The 23,729-nt window shown below is 46.2% G+C and overlaps 1 protein-coding gene and 1 long non-coding RNA gene across 2 annotated transcripts; one reads left to right on the top strand and one right to left on the bottom strand.

The window, feature by feature from the left end:
* Positions 1-423: 423 nt before the first annotated feature.
* LOC120395404 (olfactory receptor 51G2-like) lies at positions 424-1,359 on the bottom strand. The gene has a single exon (XM_039519767.1). The coding sequence runs from the start codon at positions 1,357-1,359 to the stop codon at positions 424-426; it is 936 nt and encodes a 311-aa protein (XP_039375701.1).
* A 15,607-nt stretch (positions 1,360-16,966) lies between these two features.
* Positions 16,967-21,244, top strand: LOC120395411. The gene is made up of 3 exons (XR_005592621.1): positions 16,967-17,112; positions 20,593-20,641; positions 20,887-21,244. It is a non-coding gene; the product is annotated as an uncharacterized LOC120395411 (long non-coding RNA).
* The last annotated feature ends 2,485 nt before the right edge of the window (positions 21,245-23,729 follow it).

Consider the following 23,729-nt stretch of genomic DNA (forward strand, 5'->3'; position numbering starts at 1 on the left):
ATGTTTAACCAGAGACAGGACAGTGACAGGCCAGGTGTAACGGGAAACAACAACATCCACATCCCTTCTCTTTATTGAGAATATTGTCAAGGATTCTGAGGTCAGAGCAGCCACCAATATGGCTCTTTATGAGCCAACATCCCACCGGTCCCCTTGTTCTCCACAAACACAGTCACTCTGTAAATGCTGTTTCCTGCCTTGGTCTCCTTCCCCCAGTGCCCTGTCCTCCCTCACCAGTAGGTGGAGACAGCTCCTATATCTTTACTTCAGGCCTTAGACCCCATCTGAACCAGTCTGTGCAGAGTGTTGGTCAGTAGCTCATGTCATCACAGATATAAGGGTCCAGGATGGAATAAGTTGCCGGGTCCTGTGTTTCTTGTATCCTATGCCACCAGCACTGGCGCGGGGTACTAAACTGACCCTTCACTTCACGAACACCCTGATTATCCTCGCACGAAGGTGTTTGCTTTTCACACTGTACACAATTGGGTTCATCAGAGGAGGAACCAGAAGGTAAATGTAGCCCAGGACAATCTGAAGCAAGGGAGAAGAGCTCTTCCTGAATCTGTGCATCAAAGTCAGGGTGAACTCTGGCATGTAGAAGAGCAGGACGGCGCAGAGGTGGGAGACACAGGTGTTCAGGGCCTTGAGGAACTCCACGTGGGAGGTGATGCTCAGCACTGTTTTGAGGATCATCACATAAGAGAGGAAGATGAGCAGCGAGTCCAACCCCACTGTTATAACTGTAATAAACAAGCCATAAATGTTGTTGACTGTGATGTCTGCACATGCCATTGTCATGACCTCCATGTGTAGGCAGAAGGAATGGGAGAGGACATTGACTCGACAGAACTGGAACCTTTTCAGCAGAAGGGGGAGTGGGAGTATTACGGCCACCCCTCTTAGCACAAACACCAGTCCAATCTTGGCTATTCTCGGCAGTGTTAAGATGGACGTATATTTCAGTGGGTTACTGATTGCGATGAAGCGGTCAAAGGCCATCAACAAGAGCACAGAGGATTCAATGAATGTAAACGAGTGGATGAAGAACAGCTGGGCAAGACAGGCATTGAGGCTGATCTCCCTTGAGTTAAACAAAAATACACCCAGTATTGTCGGCATGCTGGCTATCAATAAGCCAAGGTCTGTGATGGCCAACATTGAAAGGAAAATGTACATTGGATCATGAAGGCTTAGATCTGTTTTTATAATGAACAGAATGAGAGAATTTCCTACTATCGAAATAGCATAGGTTAAGCAGAAGATGATAGAGATCCAGAGCTGGACGTCTCCCTTCCCAGGTATCCCGGTGAGAAGGAACACTTCATAGTGGAATTTGGTGTCATTGACAGCTGACATAATGTACTGGGAAGGTCTGATGAGTTTTGAGCTTTTCTTCCTGAAAGGAGAAATAATAGGAATTTAGACAACTAAAGAAAGAAAGAAACAGAATTGTTGAAAGTCTCTGGGTAAGGATAAAAGGAGTAAAAAAACAAGGGTGACGTCATGGTAGGGGTCTACTACAGACCACCAAACCAGGAAGAAGAGGTGGATGCAGCTTTTTCTAAACAACTAATAAAATCATCCAAAGCACAGTACTTGGTGGTGATTAGGGACTTCAACTACCCAGACATCTGTTGAAAAAATAACACAGCCCCAGGGCACATATTACCCAACAAGTTCTTGGAGTGTATTGTAGACTTATTTTTTATTGCAGAAGTTGGAGAAAGCTACTAGGAGGGAAATTGTTCTTGATTTGATTTCGACAATTAGGGAAGAACTGGTTGAGTATTTGAAAGTGGAAGGCAGTTTGGGTGAAAGTGATCATGAAATGGTAGAGTTCATGATTATAAGGGATGGTAGGAGGGAGAAAAGCACAATAAGATTACAATGGATTACAAGAAGGCAACTTCAGCAAAGTCAGGGAGTTGGTAGGTAAGTTCCCATGGAAAGCCAGTCTAAGGGGAAAAACAATTGCAGACAGTTGGCATTTTTTCAGAGACATTATTAAGGGCACAAGAGCAAACTATCCCACTGCAAAGGAAAGATAGGAAGTACGGCAAGAGACCACCCTGGCTTAATCAGAAGATCTTCCATGATCTAAAACTCAAAAAAGTGTCTACAAAAAGTGGACACTTGTTCAAATTATAAAGGTTTAATATAAACAAGTAGAAAAGCCAAAGCACAAAATGAGATCAAACTAGCTAGGAACATAAAAGGAAACAAGAAAACATTCTGCAAATACATTAGCAGCAAGAGGAAGTCCAAGGACAGGTTAGGCCCATTACTCAATGAGGGGGGAAAGACAATAACAGAAAAAGTGGAAATGGCAGAGGTGCTTAATGACTTCTTTGTTTCGGATTTTACCAAGAAGGTTGGTGGTGATCTAACATAGTGAATGCCAGTGAAAATGCAGTAGGATCAGAGTCTAAAATAGGGAAAGAACAAGTGAAAAATTTCTTAGACAAGTTAGACGTCTTCAGATCACCAGGGCCTGATGAAATGCATCCTAGAATACTCATGAAGCTGACTGAGGAGATATCTGAGCCGTTAGCGATTATCTTTGAAAAGTCATGGAAGACGAGAGACATTCCCAAAGACTGGGAAAGGGCAATCTATAAAAAGGGAAATAAGGACAACCCGGGAAATTACAGACCAGTCAGCTTAACTTTTGTACCCGGAAAGATAATGGAGCACATAATAGGAGATAATAAGGTGATATGTAACAATCAGCATGGATTTGTCAAGAACAAATCATGTCAAACCAACCTGATAGCTTTCTTTGACAGGGTAACAAGACTTGTGGATGGGAGGAAGAGGTGGATGTGGTATATCTTTACTTTAGTCAATCTTTTGATACTGTCTCACATGATCTTTTCATAAACAAACTAGGGAAATACAACCTAGAGGGAGCTACTATAAGGTGGGTGCATAAATGGTTGGAAAATCATTCCCAGAGAGTAGTTATTAGTGGTTCACAGTCATGCTGGAAGGGCATAACAAGTGGGGTCCCACAGGGATTGGTTCTGCGTACAGTTCTGTTCAATATCTTCATCAATGATTTAGATAATGACATAGAGAGAAGACTTATAAAGTGTGCAGGTGATACGAGGCTGGGAGGGTTTGCAAGTGCTTTGGAGGATAGGTTTAAAATTCCAAATGATCTGGACAAACTGGAGAAATGGTCTAAAGTAAATAGGATGAAATGCAATAAGGACAAATGCAAAGTACTCCACTTAGGAAGGAACAATCAGTTGTACACATACAAAATGGGAAACGAAGTACAGTCAAAGTACTGTGGAAAGGATCTGGGGGCCATAGTGGGTCACAAACTGTGTATGAGTTAACAATGTAATGATGTTGCAAAAAAAGGCAAACATCATTCTGAGATGTATTAGCAGGAGTGTTGTAAGCAAGACATGGGAAGTAATTCTTCCGCTCTACTCTGCATTGATTGGGCCACAACTGGAATATTGTGTTCAGTTCTGGTTGCCACATTTCAGGAAAGATGTGGACAAATTGGAGACAGTCCAGAGAAGAGTAACCAAAATTATTAAAGGTCTAGAAAACATGACCTATGAAGGAAGATTGGGTTTGTTTAATCTTGTTGGAAAAACCATAGTGCTAATGAAGCCTTTCCGTATTAGGCCTGAGTAAACCAAAGTTATGTTATGCTTGTCCAAACTGTGTTGGAAAGCTTACAGAACTCATTAGACTGAAGGCCGTGTATCTACCTAAGTCAGCTATTTCGCTTATCAGTTTTGTTTGGCTCCCCAAGTATATGTTGGCTTATGCAGCTGCGTTCACATGTATGCATCCAAAGTATCTAGTACAAAGGGTCAACGGATGTATCTTGTGTCCCCTTCAGAATGACAAATGTATCCTCAACAGCTGTATGTCTCTTGTAGCCCCCACAAAATGATATATGTATCCTGCGTACCCAATTATCCACAGGGTCTATAGGTCAACCAAATGACGTAGACAAACGTAGGCTAAGTTGTTTGTTTCGGGGTATAAAGGTAGGCCCATCTGGCCATGTAAGGTGTGTCTCTTTCTCTGGCACTAGCCGAGAGGAACACCCGCTCAGCTGACCGATCAATAAAGGGTGTGGTACTCGTCTTCCTGTCTCCGTGCCTCCTTGGTGTAATTAGGTAAGCTCCAGGGGGAAACGAGCCCTTTTGGCTAACAATCTGGAGAAGAGAAGACTGAGAAGGGACATGATAAAAATTTTCAAGAGTGTAAAAGGTTTTTACAAGGAGGAGGAAGAAAAATAGTTTTCCTTAACCTCTGATGATAGGACAAAAAGCAATGGGTTTAAATTGCAGCAAGGGAGGTTTAAGTTGGACATTAAGAAAAACTAACTGTCAGGGTGATTAAACACTGGAATAAACTGCCTAGAGGGGTTGTGGATTCTCCATCATTGGAGACTTTTAAGAGCAGGTTAGATAGATGACCTCTCAAAGTCCCTTCCAATTCTATGATTCTATAGATATAATTTTTTCTTCACTCCTGAGAATCCAGATTATGCCACTGCCTCTTTGCAGCACATGGGACAAATAGTTAGGGCCAGATTCTTAGTTCAATTATATTGATTTCAGTGGCACCACTCTAGATTTACATTTGATCAGAACCGGGCTCTATTAACTTTCCCTTACCATTTGCTCCCAATGATACATTCTGACCTTGAAAAATTCCAAGAGAAGCTGATGTGCTTTGCCTTGTCAATGTCACAGACAGTTACTTCAGCTGGGGGAGGGAGGGGCTGGTGTCACAAATGGGTGAATAGTGGAAAAACTGGGTTAGCACTAATATCCAGCTGAGTGTGCAAGTTACTTCAGCCATGTTCTTGTAAAGGTGCTGGGTGTAAATTGCATCAAAGACAGTATAATACACCCCTTTCCTGCACCTCAGCTCTACTCTTTGCTGAAACACAGACCAGCAGTTCTGTTCTCTCAGGACTTTTACAAATCTCTTTCACAGGTAATACAGAGGAGATTGTGTTCATGACCCTAAATGTAACTGTTAGAAACAGCTAATTACCACAAAACCTTTGCACACAGTATGTGGAGTACTTTGGAAATACTTTCTAAAGCAAAAGTCATTAAGCAGGTAAGTTACCACTGCTCCTTCCTGCAACAATGCCAAGAACTCTGCTGCTGTCTTTGGGCATGCATTCATTTCACGAAAAGTTGGTTTGTGATATTTGTATTGCAATGAAATATTCTGTCATAAGATTTACACATCTGAACTTTCATGCACACATGTCAACTACGGATACCAAACCTAGCCAGATCTGCTGGGTAAGCACAGATGATCCACAGTATGCGGTAGCTCAGGGTCCAGTCAAGGGTGGGAAAATTGTGAGATTCCACCCCATGAAAAGGCAGGGTACGAGGCCTGACATCTGGCACTCGGAGACCAGAGTGGGGGCAGAGATGCCGGTAGCCCTGGAACTCTGAGGGGTATCTACAGGGGAGAAATGCGGGAGCATTCAGACCATCAGGAAACAGAAATATGCCCTATCGGACCTGTTACCACAGAGCAACGCAGCTCTGAATTCTCCTGCCTTAAAAATTGAGCCTGAGAATAAAACTGTTGAAACTGTATTTGCTGATTAAATTTCCTGCATCATCTAAACCTGAGGTGATTTGGGAACTAGTCACTGATATGCCTTGGGGTCTCCTCTGGCTCAGACCCTGGCAGGATCGGGCCCAGAGCACACGGCACCTCTAGAAATCGGACCCATTCAGAAATCCTGACGTGGAGCATTGGGGTTTTAACACTCCGAGCTCACTTTGAATGTTAGATTTCTGTGTAACTTTAACAGCCCAATGCAGATGTAGGGGACGGATTCCCAAGCTACCTAGCGCTGCCTGCTCTTCAGCCCCCATCACTGAGTCACCCCGACAGCCCAGCTGAGTCCTCGGCTGCTGTCCAGAACATCTGCAAATGGAAACAGTTTGCAGCCTTTACCTTTTACTTTGTATTTTAAAGACAGTGAAACCTGCCAACGTACCCAATTCCTGCTAGAAGGGGAGCCGTTGACACCAGAAATCTTCACCTTAAAGGACAAGGAGTCATCGGAGAGGTAGCACAGGCAGCAGGCAGTGTCTGTTCAGATAGGGAGGCTACTGTCTTTATGAAGCATGTCTGCACATTCCCTTGGGGGCCACTGGGCCATCAGGGAATCCTCAGCTGCTTGGCTTAATGTGCACCAGCTGTAACCCCTGTGACAGCCAAGGGCAAACTGCAGGAGGCCAAATCACAGGGGATGTGGGGTGATGCTATCCAGCTGGACTGCAGTGGCAGCCCTGCTGCAGGCTCTATTCCTTATGGTTCCAATCAGTCACAAGGAAACCTTGGGGGTGGCCGAGTGGTAACAATGATGTTGTCACAGCTGTGATCTCGCTGAAATAAAATATAATAAAATATAATTATTATAATATAGGACCAGATTTTTCCCCAGCAGTCCCCTCTCCTGCATTAGAAACCCAGGTTTCAGGGCAGGCCAGGGAGATTCCACAAGGCTCCATATATGGACATTTCCCTCAGATTTTTCCAGGGCCTGTCCTTGAATACTGCATGCAGATGTGGTCACCCCACCTCAAAAAAGATCTATTGGAATTGGAAAAGGTTTAGAAAAGGGCAACAAGAATGACTGGGGTATTGAACAGCTTCTGTATGAGGAGAGATGAATAAGACTGAGACTTTTCAGCTTGGAAAAGAGGCGACAAAGGGGGGTTATGACAGAGGTCTATAAAATCATGAGTGGTATAGAGAAAGTAAATTAGGAAGTGTTATTTACTCCTTCTCATAATACAAGAACAAGGGGCCATCAAATGAAACTAATAGGCAGCAGGTTTAAAACAAACACAAGAAAGTATTTTTTTCACGCAATGCACCGTCAACCCCTGGAACTCCTTGCCAGAGAGAGTTGTGAAGGCCAATAGTATAACGAGGTTCAAAAAGGAGCTAGATAGATTCATGGAGGATAGGTCCATCAATGGCTATTAGCAGGATGGGCAGGAATGGTGTCCCTAGCCTCTGTTTGCCAGAAGCTGGGAATGGATGAAGGGGATGGATCACTTGATGATTCCCTGCTCTGTTCATTCCCTTTGGGGCACCTGCCACTGGCCACTGTCAGAAGAGAAGATACTGGGCTGGATAGACCTTTGGTCTGAGTCTGAAGGTATTGTCAGTGCAGACCCGGGCTGCCCATGCACTCGGAAGAGGGACTGGAGGGTGGGTGGATGAAGAGCTTGTGAGGGTGGAACCTCAGCCAGATCTAAGATCTGTTTGGAGCTCAAAGCATTAGTCGCTGGATGTGTGTGTGTTTGAATCCCAATTTCCAGTTCAGTCCAAGGGGCCTGCTCTGAAGATTGGATCTAGTCCAGCAGGATGGGGCTGCTGCCCCGCACCGACACTTAGTGGGGTTTTTGGCTGGCTTCTCCCAGTAACAAAAGAAAGGAGAATGGATGAAGAGAAATCAGAATCATGAGACTGACAGTCCCCAGGGCCAAGGGGGAAATGCCAACACTCCAGGTGAGCCTGATTGTCAGGGCAGGCTGGCCAATGAGGGAACCGGAAGCCCAGGATCCCATCCTCCATGTGAGGGGAGCTGCCTGAGGCGAGCGGGGCAGAGCTAAGGGGAGAGCAGCAGCCAGAGATAGGGGAGCTGGAGCAGCTGGGAATGGGCAGCGCAGACCAGCCGCGCCATCAGGGAGCCAGGGCCAAGCTGCAGCGGGGAGCTGCGTGGCCAGAGCCGGGACTGCGGGTGCCGGTCACGCTGGAGCCGGGCGCGGGGAGTGGCTGGGGAGAGCGAGGGGGGCCCTGGGCAGGGGCCCAGCGCAGGGAGACGCCCCCAGACACGCAGGCCGGACTCGGGGGAGAGGGAACGTAACAATGACTGGGGGGTGGGCAATGCTGGGGAGAAGGGCCTGGCCGGCTAGAGCCTGAGGCCTGGGAGGGAGCCGGGAGTGTGAGGAACAGGCTGTGACCTGCCCTCACGTCCCAGAGACGCCGGGTGTGGTTCCCCTGAGCCCACAGGGCGGGTCCCTTGTTCCCCTTAACCCTCTTCCATTTTTCCTTGTTTCCCTTACAGTTGCAGTTTAATAAATTGTATTTGGTTTGAACTTCATGTGCTGATCAGGGGACAGGGAAGCGGCCGGTGCAGAGAGAGTACCCCGGAGTGGGGCCATCCCCGAGCACACAAGAATCTCCACTTTCATTTAAAAAATAGTAAATGTCTAGCCCGTCATGTTCAAAATGTGACACCCCCCCCCAATGGTTCAGAAAGTATAAGGCAAATCAAAAGAATCCCCCAGATAATTTTAAAATCTCATGATTTGGGAGGCCTGACTTGTGATGTCTGAATGTACTGGGTCGTGAATGTTCTCCTTTCCTTATTCAGAATTTATTTTCAGGGAATATAATGTACTATTGAGGAGACAGTGTGTTCCAATGGGCAGAGCACTGGCTGGGCAGTCAGGAAACCTCAGTGCAGTTGCAGCTCTGCCACTGACTTGTTGCATGAGCCTGGATGAGTCGCCTCTCTCTACCTCAGTTTCCTCATGTGTTTAATAGTCTACTAACCCAGACTGCCCTTTGAAAGGAGCTTTCACAGATTCCAAGGCCGGAATGCTGTATCACACAGGCCAGAAAACTTCCCCAAAATCATTCCTACAGCAGATCTTTTAGAAAAACATCCCGTCTTGATTTAAAAGTTGTCAGTGATGGACAATCCACTACAACCTTTGGTAAATTGCTCCAGTGATTAATTACTCTCACCAATATCAATGTGGAAGAAGGGCCCAGGGAAGTAGAGCAGTCAATGGGAGGGAACTCCAGTTTCTAGGAAAAGGCAGGTGTTAGTAATGGGAGATTCGATTATTAGAAATGTAGATAGCTGGGTCTGTGATGACCGGGAGAACCGTATGGTGACTTGCCTGCCTGGTGCGAAGGTTGCGGATCTCTCGAGGCATCTAGATAGACTTATGTGTAGTGCTGGGGAGGAGCCGGTGGTCGTGGTACATGTAGGTACCAATGACATAGGGAAGGGTAGGAGAGATGTCCTGGAAGCCAAATTTAGGCTGCTAGGGAAGAGACTGAAATCCAGGACCTCTATGGTGGCATTTTCAGAAATGCTCCCAGTTCCACGCGCAGGGCCAGGTAGGCAGGCAGAGCTTCAGAGTCTCAATGCGTGGATGAGACGATGGTGTAGAGAGGAGGGGTTCACGTTCATTAGGAACTGGGGAAACTTCTGGGATGGGAGGACCCTATACAGGAAAGATGGGCTCCACCTAAACCAAAGTGGAACCAGACTGCTGGCGCTAAACATTAAAAAGGTTGTAGAGCAGTTTTTAAACTAGGTGATGGGGGAAAGCCGACTGCTGCAGAGAAGCGTGTGGATCGGACACAGACTTCTCTTAGGGAGAGTCTGATGATAGAGAATCTCCAGGTTATAGTCAGGAGCAGAGGAATGAGAAATATAATGTAAGGGCCGGATCAGATGATGAACAGTCACATAAAAAAGAATCTGGCACATCAGAAAAAGGCAGGCTAATAAACAGGGACAAGTTTTTAAAGTGCTTGTACACAAATGCCAGAAGTCTAAATAATAAGATGGGTGAACTAGAGTGCCTTGTGATAAAGGAGGATATTGATATAATAGGCATCACAGAAACCTGGTGGACTGAGAGCAATCAATGGGACACAATCATTCCGGGGTACAAAATATATCGGAAGGACAGAACAGGCCGTGCAGGGGGAGGAGTGGCACTATATGTTAAAGAAAGTGTAGATTCAAATGAAGTAAAAATCTTAAGCGAATCCACAGGTTCCATAGAGTCTCTATGGATAGAAATTTCATGCTCTAGTAAAAATATAACATTAGGGATCTATTATCGACCACCTGACCAGAACAGTAATAGTGATGATGAAATGCTAAGGGAAATTAGAGAGGCTATCAAAATTAAGAACCCAATAATAGTGGGGGATTTCAATTATCCCCATATTGACTGGGAACATTTCACTTCAGGATGAAATGCAGAGATAAAATTTCTCGATACTTTAAATGACTGCTTCATGGAGCAGCTGGTACGGGAACCCACAAGGGGCGAGGCGACTCTAGATTTAATCCTGAGTGGAGCGCAGGAGCTGGTCCAAGAGGTAACTATAGCAGGACCGCTTGGAAATAGTGACCATAATACAGTAGCATTCAACATCCCTGTGGTGGGAAGAACATCCCAACTGCCCACCACTGTGGCCTTTAATTTCAAAAGGGGGAACTATACAAAAATGAGGGGGTTAGTTAGACAAAAGTTAAAAGGTACAGTGACTAAAGTGAAATCCCTGCAAGTTGCGTGGGCCCTTTTTAAAGACACCATAATAGAGGCCCAACTTCAATGTATACCCCAAATTAAGAAAAACTGTAAAAGAACTAAAAAAGAGCCACCGTGGCTTAACCACCATGTAAAAGAAGCAGTGAAAGATAAAAAGACTTCCTTTAAAAAGTGGAAGTCAAATCCTAGTGAGGCAACTAGAAAGGAGCACAAATGCTGCCAACTTAAGTGCAAGAGTGTAATAAGAAAAGCCAAAGAGGAGTTTGAAGAACGGCTAGCCAAAAACTCCAAAGGTAATAACAAAATGTTTTTTAAGTACATCAGAAGCAGGAAGCCTGCTAAACAACCAGTGGGGCCCCTTGATGATGAAAATACAAAAGGAGCGCTTAAAGATGATAAAGTCATTGCAGAGAAACTAAATGGATTCTTTGCCTCAGTCTTCACGGCTGAGGATGTTAGGGAGATTCCCAAACCTGAGCTGGCTTTTGTAGGTGACAAATCTGAGGAACTGTCACAGATTGAAGTATCAGTAGAGGAGGTTTTGGAATTAATTGATAAACTCAACATTAACAAGTCACCGGGACCAGATGGAATTCACCCAAGAGTTCTGAAAGAACTCAAATGTGAAGTTGCGGAACTATTAACTAAGGTTTGTAACCTGTCCTTTAAATCGGCTTCGGTACCCAATGACTGGAAGTTAGCTAATGTAACGCCAATATTTAAAAAGGGCTCTAGGGGTGATCCCGGCAATTACAGACCGGTAAGTCTAATGTCGGTACCGGGCAAATTAGTTGAAACAATAGTAAAGAATAAAATTGTCAGACACATAGAAAAACATAAGCTGTTGAGCAATAGTCAACATGGTTTCTGTAAAGGGAAATCGTGTCTTACTAATCTATTAGAGTTCTTTGAAGGGGTCAACAAACATGTGGACAAGGGGGATACGGTGGACATAGTGTACTTAGATTTCCAGAAAGCCTTTGACAAGGTCCCTCACCAAAGGCTCTTATGTAAATTAAGCTGTCATGGGATAAAAGGAAAGGTCCTTTCATGGATTGAGAACTGGTTAAAGGACAGGGAACAAAGGGTAGGAATTAATGGTAAATTCTCAGAATGGAGAGGGGTAACTAGTGGTGTTCCCCAAGGGTCAGTCCTAGGACCAATCCTATTCAATTTATTCATAAATGATCTGGAGAAAGGGGTAAACAGTGAGGTGGCAAAGTTTGCAGATGATACTAAACTGCTCAAGATAGTTAAGACCAAAGCAGATTGTGAAGAACTTCAAAAAGATCTCACAAAACCTAAGTGATTGGGCAACAAAATGGCAAATGAAATTTAATGTGGATAAATGTAAAGTAATGCACATTGGAAAAAATAACCCCAACTATACATACAACATGATGGGGGCTAATTTAGCTACAACGAGTCAGGAAAAAGATCTTGGAGTTATCGTGGATAGTTCTCTAAAGATGTCCACGCAGTGTGCAGAGGCGGTCAAAAAAGCAAACAGGATGTTAGGAATCATTAAAAAGGGGATAGAGAATAAGACTGAGAATATATTATTGCCCTTATTTAAATCCATGGTACGCACACATCTCGAATACTGTGTACAGATTTGGTCTCATCAACTCAAAACAGATATTCTAGCACTAGAAAAGGTTCAGAAAAGAGCAACTAAAATGATTAGGGGTTTAGAGAAGGTCCCATATGAGGAAAGATTAAAGAGGCTAGGACTCTTCAGTTTGGAAAAGAGAAGACTAAGGGGGGACATGATAGAGGTATATAAAATCATGAGTGATGTTGAGAAAGTGGATAAGGAAAAGTTATTTACTTATTCACATAATATAAGAACTAGGGGTCACCAAATGAACTTAATAGGCAGCAGGTTTAAAACAAATAAAAGGAAGTTCTTCTTCACGCAGCGCACAGTCAACTTGTGGAACTCCTTACCTGAGGAGGTTGTGAAGGCTAGGACTATAACAATGTTTAAAAGGGGACTGGATAAATTCATGGTGGCTAAGTCCATAAATGGCTATTAGCCAGGATGGGTAAGAATGGTGTCCCTAGCCTCTGTTCGTCAGAGGATGGAGATGGATGGCAGGAGAGAGATCATTTGATCATTGCCTGTTAGGTTCACTCCCTCAGGGGCACCTGGCATTGGCCACTGTCGGTAGACAGATACTGGGCTAGATGGACCTTTGGTCTGACCCGGTACGGCCTTTCTTATGTTCTTATGTTCTTATGTATACCTTATTTCACACAGGCTCTGTTCAAGATGGTTTCTCTCAGCCGCAGTCTCCCAGCAAAATGGTGACTGGCTCTCCCCTTGCTCAGGCTCTCTTCCAGGGGCCCAAAGGTGCTGGTGTTTTGTTTTCTGAGGTGAACGAATGTGGGGTTGTCTGCCCCTTTCTTTTCTAGTCCATTGAGTCTTGGAAGCTGATTCTTCTAAAGCAGTGGTTGTCAACCAGGGGCACGGGGTACACAGAGGTCTTCTAGGGAGCACATCAACTCCTGTCGATATTTGCCTAGTTTTACAGCAGGCTACATAACAAGCACTAATGAAATAAGTACAGGTTAAAATTTCATACAGACAAAAGGAGACAGTCATCAATTTGTCAGTAAGAGTGTGCTGTGACACATCTGTATTTTAGATCTGATTTTGTAAACAAGTTGTTTCTAAGTGAGGTGAAACTTGGGGGTACACAAGACAAATCAGACTCCTGAAAGGGGCACAGTAGACTGAAAATGTTATATCCTTGGGGGCAGCCGGTTTAGGAAGAAATCACTTGAGGCCAGACAGCAGACAGCTAACAAAACCACCATTTTATTTACAGACACAGAGCTCACTCAACCGGCCGAAGCTGGCCGGGCTATCCCCTAATAATCTAACTCAGTTGCCATAGGAACAAAAACCATGACAACCAAATACACAACAGAAAAGGTTGAGAGCCACGGTTCTAAAGGATCCCCCTCAAAGCAAAGTTTATCCAAACTGTGAGGAAGGCGACCTGAAGTCTGGTGGTGAAGGCTCTGTGTGTAACCCACACACCTCCTGGGTATGGTGTCCTGTCCTGTCAAGTGGCACCAAGACCACTTAATGAGAGGGAGAGAAAATGAGTCTGTGCTGCAGCCTTTTAGCTCATGCGGTAGAGATTCATGCAGTAAGTTCCAGAGGCCCTAGGTTCAGTCCCGCTCGCCACCAACCGGGGTCTGTCAATGTTACAAGTGGGGGCTCGTCTGGGATTTCAACCGGGAAGTCTCTGAGCTCGGGACGTCCTTCCTCAGCGAGGGGAAGTCTGTAACCCACACACCTCCTGGGTGTGGTGCTCTGTCCTATCTAGTGGCACCGAGACCATTTAGAGGCAGTTCAATGAGTCTGCTCTACAGCCCTCGCTAACAGCTGGTTGGCTCTTAGTTCATGCAGTTGAGGCTCATGCACTAAGCTCCAGAAGTCCCAGGTTGGATCCTGCCTGCCAACAACCAAGGTCTATCAACATTATTTGTGCTCTTCTCCCTCCCCCTCTCCCCACTTGCATTTGCTGAGATGTAAATTGCTCTGTTCGCTACCATCTCCTTCCCCTGCTGTCTTAATGTCCCTGTTTGCTGCTTATCTAAACCCCCATTCCTTTGTTTAGGACAGACCTCTTTACCAGCGTTTGCCTAGGAGGGGCTGTCGGGTTTTCACAAGTAATGTCGTACAGGGGCAACTCATAACTCTCTATGTAATGTTTCATCACAATCTTATTGACCAGAGAGTTGTTAGTTTTCAAATGGTACCTCACAAGGCATATTTTGTACAAAGATTATTACCATCACATGCAGTGTGTGACTAGAGGGCGCTTTGGGTCACATATGCTCAGTAGGGCTTCTGCAAGAGTGGAAGGCCAATTCCACTCCCAAATTTTAAAAAAAGAGGGTGCCAACCTGTTCCGCCAGTTCAGCCAGCCCCAGAGAGAGACAGCCATATCGGAAGGGCGCTGAAGATCTCTGCCCCGAGGGCTGATGTTTGCAGGCCTGCTTTGGCTACCTGCAGCAAGCGGACAACTGCCAGGAGAAGGATCCCAGCTTATTCAAAGAACAGAGTGCTTGCTGCTTGGTCAGCTCAGGCGGGTGTGAGGACATAAATGCCAAATAAGCAGCGCATGCTTTCAATGCATAGGATTAGTGGCCCGTGTACCTTTCAGTACTGAAGAAATCTGTATGTTAGATACTGTTATTTTTCTTTGACTGGTATGTGCTGTATTGATGTAATGATAAGAGCATGTTTCGATTTATGAGGCATCTCAGTTAACCCACAGATTGTCGTCTTATCAACGGAAGGATTTTTTTTTTGTTTAGTCTGAGCAGCTTTACTACACTGTGGTGTCTTTCCTCCACATCGGAGCAATTCAGGGTACTGGCATCCCCAACTGTCCCAATTTGCATATTTGTGTTGTTCTCCACAGGTGGGAGTTCTGCTGTCAGAACAGACTGAACCTGCTCACTGTCCCTGCAATACAATGGAATTATTACAGGTACGGGTGTAATCAAAGTTTGGTGGGTTACACTCAGGCCAGGCCCTTGTCTCCGGCTCTTTAACGGAGCCCTGACTCTGCTCTCCCAGGAGCCCCTCTCTGCCTGAACACAGGTTCTCTTACAGGCCCAGCTCACTAGGTGACATCTCCCAGACTCCATGGAAGACTGGAGAACAGAGCAGGATTATGACATCACAGGTATCAAGGAGGCTGAACAGCTGTAACAGAAGAATGGCCACACTGGGTCAGACCAAAGGTCCATCTAGCCCAGTATCCGGTCTTCCGACAGTGGCCAATGCCAGGTGTTTCAGAGGGAATGACCAGAACAGGGAATCATCAAGTGATCCATCCCCTGTCATCCATTTCCAGTTTCTGGTAAAGAGAACCTAGAGACACTCAGAGCATGGTGGGGCATCCCTGCCCATCTTGGCTAATAGCCATAGATGGACCTATCTTTCATGAAATGATCTAGTTCTTTTTTGAACCCTCTTATAGTCTTGGCCTTCCCAACATTCTTTGGCAAGGAGTTGACTGTGCATTGTGTGAAGAAATACTTCCTTTTGTTTCTTTTCAACCTGCTGCCTATTCATTTCATGTGGTGACCCCTAGTTCTTCTGTTCTGAGAAGGAGAAAATAACACTTCCTTATTTACTTTTTCCACACAAATAATGATTTTATAGACCTCTATCATATACCCTAAGATGAAAAGTCCCAGTCTTATTAATCTCTCCTCCTATGCAAGCTGTTCCACACCCCTAATCATTTTTGTTGCCCTTTTCTGAACCTTTTCCAATTCCAAGATTCTTTTTGGAGATGGGGAGAACACATCTGCATGCAGTATTCCTATGCTTTTTTTCCTATGGTTCAGCCAGTTACTGATCCATGAAAGGACCCTTCCTCTTATCCCATGACAGATTACTTTGCTTAAGAGCTTTTGCTGAGGGACGTTGTCAAAGGCTCTCTGAAAATCCCAGTATGTCAGTGCACTGCAAGGCCTTCAGTGGCTTTTAAACTTTCCCATGGGGACATCGGAGACATGGTCCAGTTAACTTGTGTTCAGGCCTAACAAGAACTCAGATGCAACCTGCTGTGAGAAACTCGTTTTAACAAGGATGCCCCTGTACCAGCACAGACCACAGGTCAAAATGTGTAACTTCAATAACAATGGTATTGGAAGAGCCCAAAATAACCATTACAGGAATGTATTGACTATGACCCCTTACTTCAAATGCATTGTGGCCTAGTGGATAGAGCACTAGATGGAAATCAGGAGACTTAAGTGCTAGTCCTGGCTCTGCTACTGTCTTGCTGGGTGACCTTGGTCAAGTCACTGCTCTTCTCTGTGCCTCAATTTCCCATCTCGAAAAGGGGGCTGATGCTACAGACCTCCTTTGTAAAGTGCTTTGAGGTCTACTGATTGAACATGTTAGATAAGAGGTAGGGCTCTTTATTATCTTATGATACAGGGTGCTTTTCTTAAAGCGCCCACTGCTGGAGACAAGTGATTTATCTGAGAATCTCTGCTCTTTATTTTAGTTTATTTGTTAGCCAATTTTAAGCCCTCGTGGTTGCAAAGAGAAGCTGGAGAACATGAATTGAGTGCACCCTAGTGGCTCAGACACCAGAAGGCAAATATAGAGTTCCCCAGATGATTGTTTTGTGAAGATCTCATTATTTTGAAGCCAATCTCATGATTTCGGTGGGGCCTAGCTCATGGTGCTGGAATGCTTGTGGCTGGCGATACCATGAATGTTTTTCTGCACTGGTAGCACTAGAGAATCACTTCAGGGCTGCTTCTCACTTCAGGCTGGGAGATTCTGCCTCAGTCACAGGGGTTTTAGGAGTTCCCACAAGTAGGGAAAAAATGTCCCTTGCCTAAGGGCTGGAGAGTCCTAGAGCTTGGAAAAGACCCAGGGTTTTCCTGGGAAACCTGATGCCCTCTCTCCTGCCCTATTCTGAGCCCAGCCCACTTGGGCGATTGCCCCATCCCATCTCCTGATCTAAGTACAGCATTGACACCTCACAGACTAGAGGGAGATTGCAGGAGGGCAGCCCCATTGTGACCTAGAGATGACATCAGCGCCTGCCTGATGCCAGAGCAGCAACCTGCCCTCAGGTGTAGCCTGGGTACTTCTTGCTGCTTTGAGAGTGTCTGTGTTGAGAGTGTCTTAGTGCCTGAGCCCGAGGAAATGAGTTCACTCCTCCTCTATCTGCTCTTTGCTGTCTTTTATGCTGTGCTGAGGCTCGCCAGATCTGAGGTAAATGAGACTCCTAGAGAGATGGAAAGGCTGGATTGATGCCAGCTGAATGTAGGAACCAAACATAAGTATTTTTCAATCAGCAGGCTCGGATCATCTCCACCCAAGAGTCCTCAAAGAGCTGGCTCAGGAGGTTATTGGCCCACTGACATTGATTTTTTAACCAATGTAGGATTCCTGAGGGAATTCCAGAAGGCTGGAAGTGTGCTAATGTTTTGTCAATATTCAAAAAGCTACGGGCGGTTGGCCTGGCTTCATATAGGCCAGTTAGCCCGAAATAATGGACAAACTGATATGGGATTCAATCAATAAAGAATTAAAGGACGGGAATATTTTTAAAGCAGGTTAACAATGTTTTATGGAAGATGGGCCATGTCAAACATAGATGTGACATACTTAGACTTGTGTAAGGTGTTGTTTTTCATAGATTCCAAGGCAAGATGGGCCCACTGTGATCTTCTAGTCTGACCCTCCTGTCTAGCACAGGCCCAAGAACTTCCCCACAATCATGCCTACTGCACACCTTTTATTAAAATGTCCAATCTTGATTTTAAAAATTGCCAGTGATGAAGAATCAATCCACCATGACCGTGGTAAATTGTTCCAATGGTTCATTCCTCTCACTGTTAAAAATGGACGCCTTATTTCCAGTCTGAATTTGTCTAGTTTCAACTTCCAGCCATTGGACCATGTTAGACCTTTCTCTGCTAGATTGAAGAGCCCATTTGTAATTATTTCTTCCCCAGGTAGGTATTTATAGACTTTTCCTCAAACCACCCTTAACCTCTTTAAGCGACATTGACCGAGCTCCTAAAGTCTATCACTACAAGGAATGTTTTCTAATCCTTTAATCATTCTTATGGCTCTTCTCTGAACCCTCTGCAATTTATCAACATCCTTTCCGAATGTTAGACACCAGAACTGGACACAGGATTCCAGCAGTGGTTGCACCAGTGCCAAATACAGAGGTAAAATAACCTCTCTCCTCCAACTTGAGATTCCCCTGTTTATGCATATAAGTACCGCAGGAAATTTGGATTAAAAATTAGCACTCTACAGTATCAATGGAGCACAGGTTAAATGGATTGAGAACAGGCTAATGGCTAACTGACAGATCTCAAAAAGTAATTGTCAAAGGGCACATCAAATGTGGGTCTTTCTAATGGGGTTCTGCAGGAATCTGTACTATGTCTGATGCTATTCAACATTTTTTCAATGACTTGGAAGTAAATACAAAATTGCTGCTGATAAAAATGTACTGATGACACAAAGATTGGCAGAATGGTAAATAACGATGAGGACAGGGCAGTCATACAGAGAGTTCCGGAGATTTTGTTTGGCTAATGGGGCCCATTCAAACAAAATGCATTTTCACACAGCCCAACACAGAGTTATACATCTGGGAACAAGGAGGGCATATTCAGCTTTGGATTTCACGATATTTAGTTTTGTATCATCTGCAAATCTGGCCACTTCACTGTTTCCCCGCTTTTCTAGATCATTTATGAAGATGTTGAACATCTCTGGTCCCAGTACAGATCCTTGGGGGACCTTGCTATTTATCTCTCTTCATAAACTCACCATTGATTCCTACCTTTGGTTTCCTATCTTTAAAGCAGTTACTGGTCCATGTGAAGACCTTCCCTCTTATCCCATGACAACTTACTTTGCTTAAGAACCTTTGATGAGGGATCTTGTTAAAGGCTTTCTGAAAGTTCAGGTACACTATATCCACTGGATCGTCCTTGTCCACATGTTTCTTCACCCCTCTCACATTACACCCCATATTCTTCATAGAAATATTGTTCTATGAATATGTCATAACTAAGGTAAGTTTTATGCAAGATGGGTCATGTGAGATATCATTGGAAAGGTTCTGATTTACTGAATGGGATTATCCTATTTGTATGGATGTATAATTTCTGTATCTGAAGTTAGGAATATGGGCTCTGTATGAATTACAAAAGTGCTTGCACCAGGGGAATGCCCCCAAACAGTGAGTAATCAGCCTGGATGGGCCATTAGGAAGGACAATAGGACTTTAAAGATACTAATCTTCCTCCTTCCTGAGAAGTTTCCTGGCATGCTGCTTTAACACTGCAGGGTCATGTGATCATGTCACCTCATAGAATCATAGAATCCAAAGAATATCAGGGTTGGAAGGGACCTCAGGAGGTCACCTAGTCCAACCCCCTGCTCAAAGCAGGACCAACTCCCAACTAAATCATCCCAGCCAGGGCTTTGTCAAGCCTGCCCTTAAAAACCTCTAAGGAAGGAGATTCCACCACCTCCCTAGATCACCCATTCTAGAGCTTCCCCACCCTCCTAGTGAAAAAGTTTTTTCCTAATATCCAACCTAAACCTCCCCCACTGCAACTTGAGACCATTGCTCCTTGATCTGTCATCTGCTACCACTGAGAACAGTCTAGATCCATCCTCTTTGGAACCCCCTTTCAGGTAGTTGAAAGCAGCTATCAAATCCCCACCTCATTCTTCTCTTCTGCTGACTAAACAATCCCAGTTCCCTCAGATGGACATCATTTGGAACTGGTGGTATTTTTCCACTAGAAGGGAGTGGGGAGTCAAACTGGGAGACAAAGGATTCCTGTCATAGCCAAATCCTATTTAAGGCTTAGAAGGGAGTTAATCTAGGTTCTTCTCCACCACCTCCCTGCCCAAAAAAGGAAGCCTGCTGAAAACACCTGGAGAAATAAAGGAACTAAACTGTGGGGGAGGAGGGCAGGGGCTGAGCCCAGGCGAGAAAGCTCTAGCCTGTGAAAGGAATACCTGGCTAGTTAAGCTGCAAGCAGTGCAGTTTACCTTCAAGAAACTTTGCAGCTCCCAGGCGAGTGGGCTGAACTCATGCCAAACTGTTGTTGTTGTTTTTTGGTGTAAAAGAGCTGCCGTTTAAGGATGATATTGGGGTTATATCAGCACTTGTCTGGGTGGATTTGCATAACCCATTCATGGCTTCACCACTCAGGAGTAGCATGGCCATCCCAAATGCATGCAGATAAAATCCCGATATCATGCATTCCCTAAATATGTATCTAGGAAACACTGATGTCCAGAGGTCGGATTTCTCCCCCAAGGTCTGAATTCCGTGCATGGTATCTGGGGTTAGTTGCATACCCTGCAATCCTAAAACCTGCAGAGTTTTGTCATCTCTGCAGGAGAGAGAACTTTGCAGGCTCTCTCCTTCAATGTTTATAAACTCTGCAGGCTCCTGGTACCAGCAATTCCTGTTTCTCCAACCCCTGGATTGTTCCAGTGACCCCTGTTATGGGTTGTGCTGTGTGCCCTATATTGTCTGCATCACAGGAAAGCACAATGCCTACCCATGAGGCCTCATAGTGCAATACTCTTCCACAAGGAAAAGCTTCCCCCTGGCCCCACATGGCAATCACCTCTGGCTCATTGTTCTCACGGGTTTATTGATGAGTTCTCTTCTAACCCTGCTGCTTTCTCTGTGTGTGGCAGGTTTCTCCAAGGAAGAGGAGACACAAAAAGAAAAAGAAGAAACCAAAAGGTAAGCAGCCCCTGACCCCACAGCTGCGGTGGCAGACCCCGGCCCCATGCAAAGCAGAGAAATAGGGTCTATTCCCCCACCTGCCTCCCCTCTTCCTGCGAAGGCGCAGTCGTGCCCAGAGTCGTGCAGAGGCACTGGCTGGGGCTCCGTTCACAGGCTGCCTCTGAAATCTGGGGCAATAGGGTGCTAGGAAGCAGAGGGTGCCCAAGCAGCTCAATGTCTCCTTTATGTCTCACTTCTGGCAGCTTTTGGGTGCTGTGAGGAAGAGCTGGAGGAGGCTGGTGCATCCCTAGAGACATGGTAAGCAATGCCCCCCTCCATGAATCTGCAGTGGATCAGTCCTCTCCTTTAGCGTCATGCAATTCATCCCCACTCGAGTAATCCCTCCCCTGCCCCGACCTATGTACCACGCAAGCAACTCTTCTCCTTTAGACTCCTGCAATTCATTCCCACCCAGCAGAAGTTGCCATCTCTAATCCACCCCCACGCATCGTACAGTGGGTCATTCCCTTCCTCGAGCATCATACAGTTCATTTAACCTGGGGCAGTGGTGGTGGGGTAGATTGTGACGACTGGACTGGATCATCCTCCCATCCCAAGAGGGGGAGAAAATGTTTTCTGGGAGCAGCCCCGTGCACCCCGGGGAGATGAGGTCAGGAGGAAGGCTGGCCTTTCTGGTACGGTGAGTAGGCTGAAAGGGATCCAGCAGCACTTGTGTAACGGCCCCTCCTCCAGTCCCCCGGCTTGGGTTCCCAGCAGGATTTGAACCCTGGACCTTCAGCTCTGCAGCATAAAGCACCCCTTAGAGCTGAAGAGGTAGCTGCATTAGTTGGCAGCTATAGTAGGCTGTTATCCTATATGTTGATTAGGTTCTGTGGGTGGGACATGACACACACGCTGCCAGCAGGATACACTCTCACCTCCTCAGCACTAGACAGGGCTCACCTCACAATCCAGCTAACCCCAAACCAGAACATCCAAGGCCCGGGTATTGCAGGGGAGGAGGCTGCCTCAGTGGAGAACGGGACAGGGAGCCTTTTGGTGCCGCCCCTCTGGGTAAAAGAGGGCCTGAGGGCAGGGCCTGCACTCAGCTATCTGCTATCTCTGTTCCACAGCTGCCCTGTGCACCTGGAGAAGCTCCCCTTGGCTCAGCGCCTCAGGCTGGTTGAGAGGAGGCTACAGGATGTGGCCATACACATGGATGAAGTTCTGATACCGTAAGGCAACTGACCAGGGGGCACCAGACTGGGGGCTGGGTGGGAGGGCAGAGTGAATGTAGAGAGGAGGGAGCAGGGAAAACCAGACACTCCAGGATCCTAAAATAACAGGGAAAAAGCCAGTAGGAGGCTTTAGCTTCCAAGGTGAGAGACCAGTGAAAGTGAGGTGAGGGATTATCAGAAATTCAATGCAGAGACTACAAGTTGGGGTTGTGAGTAGGATCAAATCCTTCTGTACGGCAATATCTGCCAGCCGGCGACTGTCTAGAACCTGCCCGTGCTGTGTTTGAAAGAAAAAGCAATCCAGTGACACCCTGCAAGGGGGTGTCCACCCCACACAGCACTGGAAGGGGCTCAGGTGGCCAGGCAGGCCCATTAACTCCACAGGATGCACCTGCAGGAAGAGCCAGGGAGCAGGGAAATGATCCAAGCAGGCTCAGCTGGCAGGAATAGGCGGGGCCTATAAAGCCAAGAAGCTGGCACCAAACAGGGGCTGCGGCTGGGAAAGGGCAGCCCCTCCCTGGGAAGAGGGGGGAGTGTTTGGAGCTGGTGCACCCAGAGCAAGGAGGGAACCAGGAGTAGTAGGAAGCAGTCCAGGCTGGGAGAGGAAAGCCCAGAACTGCTGGGTTGAGGGTCCCTGGCCTGGAGCCCAGTGTGAAGTGTGGGCCCAGGTTTCCCTACCAGCCACCGAGGGCATGGCATAGACCGGCGGGGCAGTGAACAGGAAAACTGTCTGGGTCACTGTGAGAGTGACAGTGATCCCATGCGACAATTGGAAGGGGCATTGACCTGGAAAGCTAATCCCCAGAGTAGGCACCAGACAAGCAGTGAGTGGGACACCACATGATTCACCCCAAACACGAGTCATCAGCTGAGTTTAAACCCAGGACTTTCAGGACCATAGCACAGACCTCCACCACTGGAGAAACTCCATTAACTGGGAGCAATGGTAGGTTGTTAGCCTCTAGTGTATCAGCCATTAGAAGAGGACAGTTTTCCAGTGGGTTAGAATGTAAGAACATAAGAACAGCCAGACTGGGTCAGACCAAAGGTTCATCTAGCCCAGTATCCTGTCTTCCAAAACTGGCCAATGCCAGTGCAGCAGAGAGAATGACCAGAACAGGGAATCATCAAATGATCCGTCCCCTGTCGCCCATTCCCAGCTTCAGACAAACAGAGACTAGGGACACCATCCCTGCCCACCTTAGCTAATAGCCATTGATGAATTTATCTAGTCCCTTTTAGAGTTTATAGTCTTGGCCTTCACAACATCCTCTGGCAAGGGTTACACACACATGCTCACATCTTCCTCCCCCAAACCAATTGTTGTTAGCTAATCTTTCTATTAAAATAGCAGTAGATCCCTGATCATGCTCAAGGGCCCATTGTGCTAGGTGCTGCACATGTGCGTGTGACGAAGGGTTATCGTTCTAGAGAAAATGAGTTCCAGCTCCCCCTCTCAGTCCTTCGTCACCCAGCTGATGTCCTTGTGTCAGGGTGTGGTGTGCAATGCATGCCTAGGCACTGCCCCATTGCACTACAGTTGGAAGGCTGTGCCCAAGCCCTGCCTTTGCTCAGCAGGGCCATGTCCCATCTGTCCCTGTCTGCTCTCTCCCACAGGCCGAGTGTGTCGACATCTGGGATGAGACAGTTCTCCTACTCCTCTAGGGAATCCAACACCTCTCCCCTCTGGAGTCCCAGCTCCTTTTCCCTGAGAGAAGCCTCCGTGACTTGGTCAGAGCCCCTCTACCACACAAGGGAGATCATGACTGTCACAAGCTGGGAAGGATCCACTCATCCCATCCAAGCCCAGCCTCTCCCCAGGCCTCTTGCCCACAGCAGACGAGACCGGCGAGAGCAGAACATAGGTC

Source organism: Mauremys reevesii, linkage group 1, assembly GCF_016161935.1.
Source record: "Mauremys reevesii isolate NIE-2019 linkage group 1, ASM1616193v1, whole genome shotgun sequence".
NCBI lineage: Eukaryota > Metazoa > Chordata > Testudines > Geoemydidae > Mauremys > Mauremys reevesii.